We start from the raw sequence: 17,131 nt of genomic DNA on the forward strand, positions 1-17,131 counted from the left end.
CAATATGTCCTAGAATGGCACTGAAGAGATATGTTACGTATTCGGTACATAGTCCATATTTTCTAGTATGACACCATATGTCACCTATTCGATTTCGGACATCCCTAGAAATTCTCCGTTACGCGAGTCGCGATGTAGGTTGCAGAAAAGTAATTTCCTCTTTTCATTATTTATGCAGTTTAAACAATAGAAATTGTTAATGAAAACACAAATTAATCAATAGAAAAACCAATAGGACCATTCGTGTAACTCAGTTTATGTACACAGTGACAAAATAAGGTTATTCTGTTTGGGGTCACTCAACACTACGCAAATTTGGCTATTTTGCGAATAAATTGCAAGAATCAGCCAAAATGGGAGTACCTAAGTTCTTCAGGTACACAAGTGAGCGATACCCTTGCCTCAATGAGCTAGTCAAACAATATCAGGTATGTTCTGAAAATTTACAATTGTTTTAATGGGTGTTGTTATGTTTCCTTCAATATGTTTCTAAATTTGTTTGTTTTTAACATACACTGTAATGTGACCGCTTTAACATTAATTTTAAACAAGGAGTTTAGTTGAGATACTTATTGTTTATCACAAACAAATTGTCTAAATACCAACATCCACAAAATTATAAATTGTTATCACTTTGCTAACCTACACTAAATAAGAATCATGTGTATTATCAGAATCAGGATTTGGTCATTTTGAATAACATTACTCATCACACATCAAAGAAGCAACATTGTGCAATCTCAAATAAATTGTTTTTTTAATATTAATCATTTTTATTATTCTCCCACATTATTAATTATTAATAAAACTATTTCAGATACCAGAGTTTGACAACATGTACCTGGACATGAATGGTATCATTCACAACTGCTCACATCCTGATGACTCTAATCCTCATTTCCGTATAACTGAGGAGAAAATATTCCAGGATATATTTCACTATATAAGTATACTCTTTCAAATAATAAAGCCCAAGAAATTGTTCTTCATGGCTATTGATGGAGTAGCACCCAGAGCAAAGATGAACCAACAGAGAGGAAGGAGGTAAGATGATGTTGCTGAGTATATCAAAATTAATAAATAATTCTGGTGCAGCATTGTATGATGCCGCACACCACACAACCTATATAGGTCTCACACTTCACATAACACATGTATCATTCAAATGAAACATAGCTGTAGAAAGAGATTTAAAATTATTTCGGATCAGCAAAAGCTAAGCTTGCAAGTAATTATGTGTTAATCACAAAAACAATTTTAATACATTAAAAAAAAAAAGCAGCGACGATAGCCTACTTGGGTATGGAACGGTCTGCCGAGACGAATGTCCGCAGGTTCAAAGCCCAAGGGCACACACCTCTGACTTTTCTAAAAAATCATGTGTGTATTCTTTGTGAATTTATCGTTCGCTTTAACGGTGAAGGAAAACATCGTGAGGAAACCTGCACATCTGAGAAGTTTTCTATAGGAATTTCGAAGGTGTGTGAAGTCTACCAATCCGCACTAGGCCAGCGTGGTGGACTAAGGCCTAATCCCTCTCAGTAGTAGAGGAGGCCCGTGCTCAGCAGTGGGCAAGTATATAATACAGGGCTGATATTATTATTATTATTATTATTAAAAAAAAATTATGACACCTAAAAATGTATTTGTTTTATTATCTAAATTGAGCACACAGAAACAAATACAAGTGTCTCTCAGTACTACTTGAAGTATGCATAAGTGTCAAGTCCAATGAGGTTGTGTACTTCAAGAAATTTGTTTTGGAGGATCATTATGTTATGGTATGAAATATTCTTAATTGTAATTGTAGAAATATTTTCATATCCAACATTTTGTTTATATTCTGTCAATTTCAGTGAAATGGATGGTGTTAATTTCAAATGTCATAAGAGTTATATTGTTGGAGAAATCCTTTGATACCCTCTAAAAATGAGAGTTTAGGTGCCAAATTGGTTTTATAATAAATAGCAAAGTTGGAAGTTGTTGAGTTGTATAATAACAATCATTTTTGTATCCAAACTGATTCAATAAGATAAGGCTCCATAAATAAGGACAACCATAGACATACATTTTAAAAGTATTTAGATAAGATGCTTTATCTTCATAATATAAAAAAAAAATTGTGAAATTTTGTTTTTTGCCATAAACATTTTATAAAGTTGATGTTCGGCCCTTATATTTGAAATTGTATGCTTAGGAAATGTATTTCAGTTAAATAGTAATATTCAGCCATTATTTTGTTATCATGTTAATCTAGCCAGATTGATAAGACCTATGACTTATTAAACTATACTGAGCAATGACTATTGATAAACTTCACATACCTTTTATATTCTTATAAAGAAATCTCAATTCTATAATCCAAGTAGAAATAAAAAAAAATTAAAGCTGCTGTAGGAGATTGGGGGTGGCCTTTGGGTTATCTTTGATGTACATTTCAATCCCTAAAAAGTAAACTGTTTTCAAAGTATATTAGAAAAAATATTTTGTCTTCAGATTCAGATCTGCCAGGGAAGCAGAGAAATTAGAAGATGATGCTAAAAAGAAAGGTAAATAATTAACACCAGAATGTTCAAACCATGACAATATTATTATATTATGGTATTAAGAATTATATTTGCCTTATTTGGGAGGACTTGTCGAAAATGGTATATTTTGAAATTAAAATAAATTAGACACCAAAACTCACAGATAAATAATATACAATGTTCAGTACACACTTAATAAATCATCTGCCAAGATAAACAAGACATATGCCTCACCTGACTCCAATTTTTCAAAGTGTTAAGTTAGCCACAAATGGTTAAATAAATATAATCAATTATTTTTTATTTAACTCTAAAAAGTATTATCACTACATAGTATAAAACAGTTGCCTTCTCTGTCCCTATGTATGCTTAAATCTTTAAAACTACGCAACGGATTTTGAGGCGGTTTTTTTAATAGATAGAGTGATTCATGAGGAAGGTTTATATGTTTAATAATAACATCCATTAAATAGTGGAGAAATACTGTTATTTTGTTATGTTATACCCGTGCGAAGTCAGAACGGGCCGCTATGTTTTTATATACAACATTCACAGTTTTTTTGTAGTGTATTTAGTATCAGCATTGCACCCGTGCGAAACTGGGGCGGGTCGCTAGTTTATTATATTTGCCTCCCCAAGGCACTAGGAAATACAGTAACAATAATCTACAAATAGAATTCATTTTGCTGTAACACCATCTGATCTAACCATTTCCATCTAGGTGAAGTCCTGCCAGCCGAGAAGCGTTTCGACAGTAACTGTATTACTCCCGGCACCGTGTTCATGGCGCGTCTGCATGACCAACTTAGATACTTCGTTAAGCAGAAAATTTCCTCGGATCCGCTTTGGGCTCAAGTGAAAGTTATTCTGTCAGGTCATGAGGTAAATAAAACTTTTACTGTGGTAATAATTGTCCAAATATTATGGAGGCTTTTCTTTTTATAAATTGTCAATACGTTCAGAGCCCTTATTCTGTATGATAGTGTAACCGCGTAACGCGGCCGTGTCATGTTATCTTCGAGAAATGTGCGTGGAATGGTATTCTGTAAGCCAAATTTCTATAGTCCTAAACATGATGCGTTGTGTTACGTGCTTGTTACGCACTGTCAAAATAACGTGCGGGATAGAGAATAAGGCCCCAGGGTGTAACAACATGGAACGTAGAATTAATAATTTACCTTATGTAAGGTGATGTTATTTAATTTATCTATGTAAGGAAGAGTAGAAAAAAATACCTATTAGATTATTTGGTACTTATATGGAATTTTAATTAGGCAATATTTATGGAATTTGCTTTCGAAATTAGTTAATAGAAGAAATGCTACTTCCTAAAAAAAGAAAATTAAATTATTTAAATTCTTCAAACATTAGATCAAAATTTTCAATATATAGTAAAAAAAAAATTTCCCTACAGACACCAGGCGAAGGTGAGCACAAAATAATGGACTACATCCGCTGGGCTCGGTCGCAAGCGGACTACGATCCCAACACGCGGCACTGCCTGTACGGACTCGATGCCGACCTCATCATGCTCGGCATGTGCACGCACGAGCCACACTTTGCCCTGCTGCGAGAGGAGGTCAGTATGACACACACTGCTATATTGACAGACATGGTTATATTAAAAAAATATATATGGAAAAGCCCCTCTGACCTAAATAGACAACATTCTGTAGGAAAATTGTTAAATGTCAATCTAAATTTTATCTCCATAGTGTAATGTTCAAATTTGAATAGAGAAAAAAAGAGCGCGTGAGAGTTCAAATTTGCTTGCTGTTCGCCTCGTCACTTTCTAGTCAAAATACATCTTTTGCTTAAAGCTGACTTCGACTAGAGCAAAATCATTAGTATTTAGTTGATTCGGCTCGGGGCCTGTGTAATTTCATGGTAATGAATAGCAGACGTAAATGCGTAATGATTTCTTATGTGTACGCGAATGTTAGACATTTAAATTAAACTATTTTACGGATTTTATCGCGGTTTTAATATTTTACTTTTCTCCCGACTTCCTCCAAGTGACTATGAAGGCTGCAAAGTCTTCGAGACGTCGGGAAAAAAGTAAAATATTAAAATCCGTGAAATGTTTAATTTAAAAGACGCAAATGCGTTTCGATTATCGGCAAGTAGTCTATACTAGCTATTACACGTAGATATTAGGCCTTAGTCCACCACGCTGGCCTAGTGCGGATTGGTAGACTTCACACACCTTCGAAATTCCTATAGAGAACTTCTCAGATGTGCAGGTTTCCTCACGATGTTTTCCTTCACCGTTAAAGCGAACTACAAATTCACAAAGAATACACACATGATTTTTTAGAAAAGTCAGAGGTGTTGGGATTTGAACCTGCGGACATTCATCTTGGCAGTCCGTTCCACACCCAACTAGGCTATCGCCGCTTTTATTTGATACATAACGATAATTATTTTTTTCGCAGGTAAAATTCGGCAAAACGACGCAGCGCACGACAAGTCCAGAAGAGACAAATTTCTATCTACTACATTTATCGTTACTCAGAGAATATTTAGAACAAGAGTTTATAACGATTAAGGACAAATTGCCTTTCCCGTACGATATAGAGAAGATCGTTGATGACTGGGTGCTGATGGGATTCTTAGTAGGAAATGATTTTATCCCCAACCTGCCCAATATGCATATAAGTAATGACGCCTTGCCATTATTGTATAAGACTTATATGACGGTGTTGCCGACTTTAGATGGTAAGTAGCCAGTTTTAGTTGTCTCGTTTAATGTATTTCAACGAGAGAATCAGATTGCTATGATATTTGAATCACCCTGTATAGAAACCTCAATTCCTTATACCAGTTTTGGTAATCTCGCATGGTTTTTTCGTCACGTATAAATTATGTCATATTATATATTTTCTAAAATAACAAGGTATAGAGGCTTTGGGTAGGTTTGAATCTTTTCCTTATTCACAATGGCCTATTATATTTTTTCACACCCTACACTTACACTTCGAACCCAATTATATTCAGATTGCATTATCCTCGTTATAGTACGGTACTGAACATACTTGGACAATATTATATTAGATTACGCTCTTAATAAACCTGCACTGAGACGGAATATTCTAGATTTAATAATACATTCCTGCAGGATTTGAACACGCGAACCCCGCATCGCAGACCGAAGTTTAGAATTCTGCGCCACTACGATCGGTAGCGTGTTAGCTGAATTAGTCTATTCTATATTTAAAACGACAGAGTCAGTTTTTCATCGAATATACTTTATTTACTAAGTACTAGATCTGGCGATCCGTCCAATCACTGTGTTAAATTGAAGTGTACTGCAATCCAGTATTGGTTCCCATTTTACTTATACTCTCTTAGCATGACATGTTTAAAGTTTGGTTAGACAACGATTAATCTTTTAGCGCTGCAGCGAACTTTAATTCTAATTCCAGATTTTGAACAATTAGTTTATATGGACGTTCGTATTTATAGAATATACGTCAATGCAATTTTTATAGTGTTGAAATTGTTATAATCTTTAATTACGTATGGGTGATAAATTAAAATATTTTAAAAAGATATTTGTGTTCTTTGAAATGAAATAAAATAAAATAATTTATTTGAACGTGTAAAATGTTGTACATTATTTAGATTCCGTCAATATTAACTCTACCACCAGTTCGGAAAGCAGTTTGTTTTCTTTTTATTGCTGTTTAGAGCAGTTCATTTATATGCTCATAAAATAGGAAATAAAAGAAATTTCCATACGAGTACACAATCCTCTCAGGAATCATGAAATATAATACTTATAATATACTAATACCCCTAGCAATAAGTAATAGCAAGCAAAATGGGCAGAACAGTCCATACAAGCAAAACACGTTGACTTTATAATTAGTATCGCCAAATTTAAAAACAGAGTCAATAATTCACTTAAAGAATTTGTTTAAAAATTCATGAAACGCAGTTACATTGTAATATACTATGTAATACATTGTTGTAGGTTATATAAACGAAGCTGGCGACTTAAATTTGGCGAGGTTCGAGACGTTCATGCAGGAGTTGGCCAAGATAGATAAGGAAAAGTTCCAAGACACGTATGCTGACCTCAAATATTTTGAAGCTAAAACGGGTCGGCGGCCTAACGCTAATGAAAGGAAAGAGGTGTGTATTTTATTGTCTCGATATCTTACTAATTTATTTTGTTTTATTTTATTTTATTTAGGCATAGCTACAGAGTATAAATTAAAATTATACAAAAAAAAGGATGCATATAATAGTGTTTGCAGTGCTAAATTCAAACTCCGATAAAAGCTATGCACAAGATTACATAAATAAATTTAAAAAAAAAGTAAATGTTCAATTAAACAGTTTTGAATCTTATTTGTTTTACCTTTTCGATATCTCACGAAAATGTGAAGTCTGTGAGCCACACTACACTATCCCAAGTGGAGAGTTAATTTCAGACCAAATCGTGTTCGAACAAAACATACACAAACTGATACCAACATTGGAGTCAGCACAGAACCTCACCAGAACTTAACCGGCATTTCTTTGTTCGAAAAAAATTTACTGGGTTTAAAAAACATAGAAAAGAGTGCTGATTTTAAATATGTATAAAACTTAGTGTTGCAAAAAATTTCGTTTCTGCCAATTAGGCTTTCAACCGTCGATATTTTATTTATATTATTTTACTTTGTATCTAAGTTTGCACTTTGCAGCTAATGTCTACATTTTGTTCAGTACAAGCCCAATAATGACGAAACATTCAACGTGGATGTAGATGACATCAAGTCGAACAAACCCGACGACGACCTGCAGGCGCTGATCAACGCCACGCAGGAGATGGTAAGAGTACATTGACTATAAAAATCGTTTATGTTTATATGTTATACTAGCTTTTGCCCGCGGCTCCGCCCGCGTTATAAAGTTTTTCAGGCTAAAGTTTTCCATTATAAAATTAGTAGTTTCCCGGGAGCCTATGTTCATCCCAGGGTCTCAAACTGTCTCCATACCAAATTTCATCTTAATACGTTGGGAAGTTTTTGAGTTTAACACGTTCAGACAGACAGATGCAGCGGGGGACTTTGTTTTATAATATATTCTTTAGAACTTTTAAAGTGGAACAATCCCGTCACACATCATTGTTGCATAACTTTAACCGTTTACGCAGCGCAGGCAACGGAAGCTCTCAAAACTTATAATTTTCCCCGTTTTTGCAACATGTTTCATTACTGCTCCGCTCCTATTGGTCATAGCGTGATGATATATAGCCTATAGCACTCCAGGAACAAAGGGCTATCCAACACAAAACGAATTTTTCAGTTGAAACCCGTAGTTCCTGAGATTAGCCATTACTGCTCCGCTCCTATTGAATATAGCGAGATGATATATAGCCTATTATAGCACTCCACGAACAAAGGGCTATCCAACGCAAAAAGAATTTTTCAGTTAGGTCCGGTAGTTCCTGAGATTAGCCATTACTGCTCCGCTCCTATTGGGTATAGCGTGATGATACATAGCCTATAGCACTCCACGAACAAAGAGCTATCCAACGCAAAAAGAATTATAATATAATACTGACCTATTTGTGACTCAATCAACTTATTGGAAGACTAGCTTTTGCTCGCTTCGCCCGCTTGAAGGAGTTTTCAGGGATAAAAGTCCCGCTATATATTTTCCGGGATAGAAAGTAGCCTATAACCTTCCCAGGGTCTTAAACTATACCCACACAAAATTTCATAAAATCCGTTCACTAGATTTTGAGAAAATCGATAAAATACAGAGAGACAGAAAAGGACTTTGTTTTATAATATGTATAGACTATAGATAGAAAAAAATAAATACAAATTGCTTGTATACAAGTTGGTCCCAAATCTAGCAATAAATCCGAATAATTTTCTTACAACTTACAATAGCCTGACCGGGAAATTAAAAACCCTGTTTTTGGGTGCATCAATTTCTTTTTCGTGAAGTTAACGTTAGCAGTGCAAGAAATTAGTGCCATATTTTACGACAACATGGGAAAGTTTGTTTTAATTTCTTGTTAGGCTATACATACTCAAACATTTGTCTCAATACATAGAGAGTGGAAACTTGTGTTCGCTGAGTAACCAGCGACTGGTTGTTGGTTGTGTTTTATTTTTGTCATTTGTTTTGCAGTTCATGGATGATATGGAAGCCGACGAGGAATATGAAGAGACTAGTGACGGTAACAATTTTATTACCTTTCACTGATAGGCTTACTTTTTTATGCAAAGCTATTTTGACATTGTGTTAACAGATGAAATAGCCTGAGTGCATTTCTCACTAAAAGTGTGATGTTGCCGCTACGAGGAATTCGCTTAGAGTACTAATAGTGCCAGGGCGTGTTAAATTAAAATAACTTTTTATTTATATTTAATTTGTTCGAAATTTAGACATTTTTCTACATCTACGGTTTGAGTAACTTATACATTTTCAAGAAGTATGTGGTTTCATGAAGTAACATAATGTCAAAATGATCCTATATACATGCACTGTGAAATCATTGATTTTTTTTTGCAGAGGAAGCTAACATAGAAATGGAGTTCATTTTACATAAGAAAGATTATTATATGAATAAATTGGACTACACCAAAGTAACTGAGTAAGTTGTCACCATTATTATATATAGTATTATGAGTCCATCTTTATGCCAGTCATAACAAATTGAAAAGTATCAAAAACCAAGATAAAATCAGAAAACTGTTTTTATTTTCAAATGTTTTGTTCTTATTTATTTGGATTATTTATTAAAAGTAACAATTCACAAAACATAAATTGATGCCTCATTAATACAAAGTTTCAAATGAGAAGCCAAATGTTGTTTCTATAACTAATTGTCACAGCATGCACATAATACAAAATGAAAGGATAAAACAGGGTAAACGGGGGGATTAGATAATTATAATAATGACACAAAGATTAATAATAATAATGAACCATACAAACACGCGCGCAATAACTAACGCTAGCCTACCCTAATTATTAATCAATATTTCCAACTCCTTCCCATCTTTCTATTTGATTAATTATGTTGCGGGATAATGACAAATTAGTTTTCCCTGAGACTCGCCGAGCTTTACCACTCGGTGTCAAAAAATGCCACTGCTGATCCTGGCTTACAGTTGTAGTGGCCGGTGTGAGGGTCTAACTTATGCTAGGCTGGGATGGATACGCTGATCCTGGCTTACAGTTGTAGAGTTGGGTGTGAAGGCGGTATAGTCTCTAGCTAACACTAGGCTGTGCTGGGTACTAAATTGTTGTCCTGTAGAGAGGTGCTGGCGGACCAGGCGGAGGGGTACGTGCGTGCGATCCAGTGGAACCTGTTCTACTACTACAAGGGCTGCCCGTCGTGGTGCTGGTACTACCCGCACCACTACGCGCCCTACATCTCCGACATCAAGGGATTCAAGGATCTCAAGATCGAGTTTGAGTTGGGCGAGCCTTTCAAGCCTTTTGAACAGGTAATATTGAAACATAGTTGTTTTTAGATACACTAGCTTTTGCCTAAGGCTCAGCCTGCGTGGATTTTTCTTTCCTGGATAAACACTTTCACGGGATTAAGAGTAGCCTATAGCACTCAGGAGTTAATGTAACTTCCTATTAGTGAAAAAAAAAACAAAATCAACAAAGATAACATAGTGCATTTTCTAACAGTCCGGAAAATTATTCAAAAAAATCTTTTGTTTTTACTAAATGGTTTAGTAAACCTACGCATCACAAGCTTCTATCATGTTAATTTTGAACCACATTTTGATCGTAATGTTATTAGATTTAAAATGTAAACATTTTTTACAAACTTAATAAAATAATAAGAGTGAAATAGCCTGTTTTAATTGTCTTAGCTCTTAGCGGTGCTGCCGTCAGCGAGTAAACATCTCCTTCCCGCACCGTTCCATGACCTGATGACTGATGAGGACTCGCCCATAGTCCACTACTACCCGGTGCACTTCGAGACGGATCTCAACGGCAAGAGGAATGACTGGGAGGCTGTAGTGCTCATTCCCTTTATAGACGAGGTGAGTGGAACTACTTGCATTATACTACGATAATTAAATTGAACTTTAACTGTATTTTCGTTAGGGTCGATATTTTATAAAACAAAAGCAAGTTCAAAGGGGCGTGTAGTTATAATTATACTGATAGTAACCCTATGATAAAAAATATACGGTTTGATTTCTATTATCGAATTTCGTCTCTTTATCAGAAACTATTGGATAAAATTCAATATAAGATTTTTCCAGGCAAATCTTCTCTCGGCGATGGCGCCATGCTACCAACGACTGACTGAAGACGAGCTAAAGAGGAACAGGCACGGGCCCATGCTCATGTTCACTTGGGTACCGGACAACTTAGGTACGCACTAATCGGTTTAGATCTCAAATCAGCACAAATATATTTTCTCTGTCACATAGTTTTGCAACACTTCATTGATGCTCCGGTACTATTGGTCATAGCGTGATGTTATAGGCCATAAACTTCCTCGATTAATAGACTATACAACACTAAAAAGCCTTTTTCAATTCGAAGCAGTAGTTCCTGAGATTAGCACGTTCAAACAAACAAACTCTTCAGCTTTATATAATAGTATAGATAATGATTTCTTATGTTTACGGGAATACTAGACATTGAAATAAAACTATTTTTATAACGGGTGGGTCCTGTGACCATGAAAGTTGCTAAGTCTTCGAAACGTCGTGAGATATTTATAATATAAAAAATCGCAGTAAAATCCGTAAAATAGTTTTATTTTAAGATTTCAAAAGTAAAAAGACACAAAAGCATTTACTAGTGATTGTATATTTGTATTTGTCCAAATACAGGCCACCGTAACCAAGGTGCATAACCCATAATAGGGACTAAGTCACCCATGTATCTCCTTTGTTCCGCGATCAACCTTCGCATGGCCGTTTTCGATCAGACTAATGTAATTCTGCGATTAACTAATAATACTTATATATAAAGCTGAAGAGTTAACGATTAATCGAGCGCATCAGGTTACTTTTTATCCCAGAAAAACTTTATCACGCGGGAGGAGTCGCAAGCAAATCTATAATAAACTATTTGACCCGACAGACGTTGTCCCGTCTTAACTAAGAATTTGCAGCGCGAATTCTGTCAATCGCTGACAGTTATTTCAAACAATTGACAATTATATAAAATTAATATTTTCGTTAAGTTTTCTTAAATTTTCTAATGTATGCGCAAATTTTTGAATTTTTTCTTTCATACTTCTCCTGACAATGACAAACACAACAAAAAAAAATAGGGCAATAGGTGCAGCCGTTCACGCGTGATGGCGTGACCAAGGGAAATAGGGATTCATTTTTATATTAATAAATAAATGTATGTATACAGGTGAGGAACATGCGCCGGAGTACTTCCCGTCGATCAAGGAGTGTCACACGTACGAGAAGCAGGTGTGGCGGCAGGAGATCGCCGTGCCCAAGGACCTCCTCAAGCGCGGCATGTTGCCCAACGCCAACAGGGACCTGCTGTTCCCCGGTTTCCCCACCATGCGCCATCTCAAGTATAAGGTAATGTTATATTGATAGATAGTGGTATTCCTTAAGACCTACTAGGCTCGAGCCTAAGATGCCTAAACAAGTTTTTTTGTTGGTAAATAAAACTAGAAATGTGTATAAAAATTAATGACACTGAAGGTGCGTTTAAAACAAGCTCAATATAGAAATGTAGTATTGTGGAGTATCAGGTGTCAAAACTTTAAAATCCGCTACCGGTATGTCAATAGACCACTAACAGTTGTGATGTGAGACTCGTTAGTTATCATTCATAGCCACTATGCAATCACATATTTTTTTTTGATGTTAGTACACACATAAACTCGCACCTTATATCCCCGAAGGGGTAGGCACTGACGCAACTTGAACCTCCCCTTACCGCCACATGTATTTGCGAGCGCGAGCCCATAGCCATATTGGGCACAAATACCACACTCCGATCTGATACTGAGAAGAAACACCCAATACTGCCCGACTCGGGTAGCGAATTCGAAACCTCAGCACTGCAGTCGTGCCGTTATGAAACGAGCTCGCCGATGCAGTCAGTACGCTATAAGATACAAATAATCTCCCACCACAGACTATTGTGCTCAAGTTGATTACCAGCCGTTTTACTACTAAATGAAATTTGTATTTATGTTACACAATCACGCATGTACCAAAGGATTTTCGTGAAAATCTTCTCATTGTTTTAGACAAGTTTGAAGAAGAGTAAAGTAAAAGTGTTTGACCAGCCGTCACGAAACGACAACATGATAGTAGAAATCATTAAAGACAACTTGGAGGAGGAACCGCTAGAGAAAATCGCACACGAATATCTCGGAAAAGTTATATGGGTCGGATGGCCCCACCTTTCTCAGGCCAAGTAAGTGTGTTGTTTTGTTTTTGTACATTAATTGAAATGCTGCGACAGTAAAATAAATATGTAATTATAAAATAAATCTACAGTAAATTTTGAATGAATACATTTTCAATTAGTATCTCTAATAATCATGCTATTAGTGGCTCCATCTAGCGTTATTTTGGAATAAATAACAAGAACATTGTTTGTAGAGTAATATCGGTGTCAAACGAGAAGGTACGACTCCATCACATCGAGAATCAGAACAACATCAGCGGCCTGCCGATATACACGAATGAGGCCAACACGGGCAACTTGTACAAACAGTGGATTTCCGAACGGTCTACCATCATTGAACAGTGAGTATTAAGGCGTGTTCACACGACATATTTAAAAGCTAGGTAGTGACGCTTGTTTTGAACGAGTGCGCTTTTTATACGAGCTTAGAACGGACTTTTGTATATAATAATGTGAGCTTCTAATATGAGATCGTATTTTAGTTGCATTTATTTTACTGATGGTTTTAAAAATTCAATGTAATATAAAGTTATATTTTCTTGTACGAAATAAATATTATTATTTGTTTCCAGTAACAAGAATCGGCTCGGTATCGAATTGGGTGATGTTAATGTCATCATTCACGCGGTTAATTTGAAAGGTAAGGGTTTACTTTCTTACTAACTTGTTCGCGGTTTCGCCTGCACTAAAATCCGTTTCCAGGATAAGTCTATAGTATTTCTGGATAATGTAATTTCCTATTAGTGTAAAAATTTGACAGAATCGTAACTAATTTCGAAAATTAATGTTTAAGTATCGTAAATAGTATTTTCCGTTACTAAAGATAGAGCTTATATTGGCCACAAAGTTTGGCGTAAAGTGTATAAGCTGTACTGGACAAGAAGTATGTCAGAAAGTGGGTGTTCTAATTTCATCTCTGCCTACCCCACTAGGAATAAAGGCGCGGTGAGTCTTTTATTGTTGTAAATAATGTAATTGAGATGTGCCTCGTTCGTGCAGGATACAAGTGGGTGGTGCAGGAGGGGTCGCGCATGAGCCGGCAGGGCGAGTGGTGCGCCGTGCCGTGCGGCCACGCGCTGCAGGCGGTGCTGCGCAGCGTGCCGGCGCACCGCGCGCCGCCCGTGCGCGCGCCCGCCACCGGCGACGCCTACCCGCCCGGCAGCACCGTGTTCCTGCTCACGCAGGGACAGTACTACGGCTGCATGGCCACGGTGAGTTCACTTTAAAGTATTATTAAAGTGCTAGTTATATATGAACGGTCGGACGCATAACCCTTTAAGTTTTATAGTAGATTGCAATTATAACAGCTATAGCGAGCCGCTGTTGCACACATAAAAAGAAATGACTAATTGACTCATGGCTTCTGGCTTAATAATTAATTTAATTAATATGGTTTCCATATCTAGTCTGCAACTTAAAATGTAACGTTAAAACAGGTGGTGAGTTCCGAGTCGATCCGTAGCGGTCGCATCAAGGTGCAAGTGACGGAGAGGCCGGAGCCGATCCCCACGGCGCAGGCCGCGGCGAGCCCCTACCGGACCGCCAACCACGCCGCCGCCGCATGTGGTAAGTATAGACAAACTATACATTCATAAATGATAATGATCATCCAATTTTAGTTCTTATTTCAAAGAATTGAGTTATCAAAAAACAGGTGTATTTTTTTATTATTATATTCATTGATTTTACAAACTGAAATAAAATTTTTAATGGTCCTTCGAGCAGGATATTTTGAATTTACGAAAAATGTATACAACCAAATAATTTTTGATCAGGTATAACACCGCAAATGCTTTCTCGAATCACTGGAACTGTGTTCGTTGTGGACGGAGAGAGAAACGAACTGCCAACAGAGAATCAGAACAAAGTGAACGTGGGACTAAACTTGAAGTTTAATAAAAAGGTAATTTATAAAAAAAATATATTTTTATGTTAACAATATGCTGCAATACAACTCATAGCAAAGCTTATGGCTACTTTAAAGCTAGTCGCGTGGTTTGCATAACGCTGGTTGTTAGTTTAAAACTTGTATTATATGTAAATCAGTAAGGCAAGTTTTCTTGTCATATTTACTATAATAGTTATCGTGCTATGTAACAATATATGCAGAAGAAATATATAAAAAGTACACAATGTCTTGGAAAATTCGAGAAAGGTAGGTCAAGAAAACGTAATTAAAATTGAAAAAATATATATCTTACGAATCATTAACTTAAATAATACTTTATGCCACTATAATAAATATTTTTTTTGTAGAATCAAGAGGTGGCCGGCTACACGCGCCGGTGTCAAGTGACGAACTCGTGGCTGTACTCGGCGCGGTGCATCGAGCTTGTGAAGTCGTACGCCAAACAGTTCCCCGAACTGTTCGACAGTCTCGTTTACTCGTTCGGCAACGACGTGTTCTTTGAAGGAGATCTGTGGCCCGGGAAAGTTGGGTGAGTGTATTATATTAGTAGAAAGTTAACTTTATAATTTATAATAACAATAGGTTTCTTAAGTAAATCTAATGGTTAAAATCGGTAAATAATCTCGATAGCTATCGTCGAATCGATTTCGGTAAGAAACTAATTAAAATAAAATTAAGTCGAACGGATTTTATTTTTAATCGATTTATTGTCATAATCGAGTCAACGATCGATTATTCGATTTGAAAATTGAGTTCTCTTCTTCAATAGTTTTTTTTAAACAGACAAAAGAAGCACCATGAAGTGTCAGCGTGGTTGAAAAGTCAGCCGCACAGCTCGGCCCCGCGGCGCGAGTGCGGCTCCGAGGTGCTGGAGCCCGACGAGCTCAAGGCTCTCGATGACAACCTGCAGGTGCAGCTCGCAGAACTGCGTGACCAGGCCAAGAAGGTCACGCTACAAGTCAAATGGAACTTGTTGTATAAGGTTCGCAATTTGTTTTGTGTCTTATTTATGTTGCCGTATTGTGAAGTATCAACTTGTACATGTGCACGAAATTGGTCTGTGGATCTTCCTAAGATATTTCTCTATAAATGCAGAAATGGTCATAATGCAAAAAAAAAATTGAGAAAGGTAAAATGAAGGACTAATTGTGTACCTCTAGTAAAGTCGGAAACTTCACCTTCAAGAGCTATTCTTGTCCGGCCACGACTTCTAATGTTTTATGCGCGAATTTGTCGTAAGGAATTTTTTTTTGAAAATATTAAAAACATCTTAATAATAAGCTTTTGTTTGCGGATCTTTACGCGTAATAAAGGGTTTCCGGGATAAATATTTTCCCGGGATAAAAAGTAGCCAATAGAACTCAAAAGTAATGTTGGTTTCTATAAGAGAAAAAAAAATCGGTTTAGTAATTATTGAGATCAGTGTGTTCCAAACGAACTCTCCAGCTATATACATTAGTATAGATTTGTATGCTCGGTGTCCCTCAGCCGGAGCTGAACGAAGGCAACGTGATCCCGGACGTGAAGGCGGACTACAAGCTGTACGACCGCGTGGTGTGCGTGCGCGAGTGCGGCGCGGGCGGCGCGGCGGGCGCGGGCGGCGTGCGGCGCGGCGCGCGCGGCACGGTGGCGGGCGTGCTGCGCGCCGACTCCACCAACCCCGTGCGCCTCTCCGACCGCCTCAACGCCGCGCCCACCTACCACGTCATGTTCGACGAGCCCTTCCTCGGCGGCATGACCGACGAACTCTTCGACGAGCCCAGGTTTTATAGGTGCGTGTGGCTAAGGAATTTTGTGTACAGGTGCTAAGGAATATTTTTTTTTATGTATCAATAGAATCTATATGTACGAGTTTTATAAAAAAATTGATAAAGGAATAGTTTTAAAACAGTAACAAAATAAATATGTGTACTAGCATCTGTTGTAATTTATTATAACTAGTTGTGTTTTGATGTTCATTATTATAAAAATATACTCTGCGATTCAGTTCGTGGTCGTAAATCGTGCGTATATAAAATATAAAATCTCATTGATTTCATAGTATTCGTCGAATCCCGTCACCTTACCGCTCACACGTTTTCAGAATGCAACCAACGCACATGCTGAACATATCGTTCGGTCGCAAGCTGCGGCAGGCGTCGAGTGCTGGCTACCCAAACCACCCCTCGATCAAGGACAGCTACGTATTCAACAAGACACCCACGCTATTGCGGAGGGACGACGGACATCACTCCGCCTTCGCTAGTTACAGGTGAGATATATATGAGGTTGAATTTTAAGACATGAGAAGATCGGTCGATTAACTAAATTCGCGCCG

General features: G+C 37.0%; 1 protein-coding gene across 1 annotated transcript in view; it reads left to right on the plus strand.

Moving 5' to 3' along the window:
* The first annotated feature begins 98 nt into the window (after positions 1-98).
* Positions 99-17,131, plus strand: part of LOC115450479 (5'-3' exoribonuclease 1) — a 28,058-nt gene continuing 11,025 nt past the window's right edge. The window contains exons 1-24 of the mRNA XM_037443032.1: positions 99-428; positions 818-1,044; positions 2,497-2,549; positions 3,250-3,410; positions 3,943-4,107; positions 4,964-5,246; positions 6,505-6,665; positions 7,245-7,349; positions 8,664-8,712; positions 9,048-9,129; positions 9,796-9,988; positions 10,370-10,543; positions 10,769-10,880; positions 11,883-12,061; positions 12,742-12,911; positions 13,100-13,246; positions 13,478-13,545; positions 13,905-14,116; positions 14,342-14,471; positions 14,681-14,808; positions 15,162-15,343; positions 15,598-15,796; positions 16,303-16,586; positions 16,898-17,065. Coding sequence (XP_037298929.1) covers positions 354-428; positions 818-1,044; positions 2,497-2,549; positions 3,250-3,410; positions 3,943-4,107; positions 4,964-5,246; positions 6,505-6,665; positions 7,245-7,349; positions 8,664-8,712; positions 9,048-9,129; positions 9,796-9,988; positions 10,370-10,543; positions 10,769-10,880; positions 11,883-12,061; positions 12,742-12,911; positions 13,100-13,246; positions 13,478-13,545; positions 13,905-14,116; positions 14,342-14,471; positions 14,681-14,808; positions 15,162-15,343; positions 15,598-15,796; positions 16,303-16,586; positions 16,898-17,065 — 3,707 coding nt within the window. The 5' untranslated portion in view covers positions 99-353. The remainder of the gene's footprint in view (positions 429-817; positions 1,045-2,496; positions 2,550-3,249; positions 3,411-3,942; positions 4,108-4,963; positions 5,247-6,504; positions 6,666-7,244; positions 7,350-8,663; positions 8,713-9,047; positions 9,130-9,795; positions 9,989-10,369; positions 10,544-10,768; positions 10,881-11,882; positions 12,062-12,741; positions 12,912-13,099; positions 13,247-13,477; positions 13,546-13,904; positions 14,117-14,341; positions 14,472-14,680; positions 14,809-15,161; positions 15,344-15,597; positions 15,797-16,302; positions 16,587-16,897; positions 17,066-17,131) is intronic.

Source organism: Manduca sexta, chromosome 26, assembly GCF_014839805.1.
Source record: "Manduca sexta isolate Smith_Timp_Sample1 chromosome 26, JHU_Msex_v1.0, whole genome shotgun sequence".
Lineage (NCBI taxonomy): Eukaryota > Metazoa > Arthropoda > Insecta > Lepidoptera > Sphingidae > Manduca > Manduca sexta.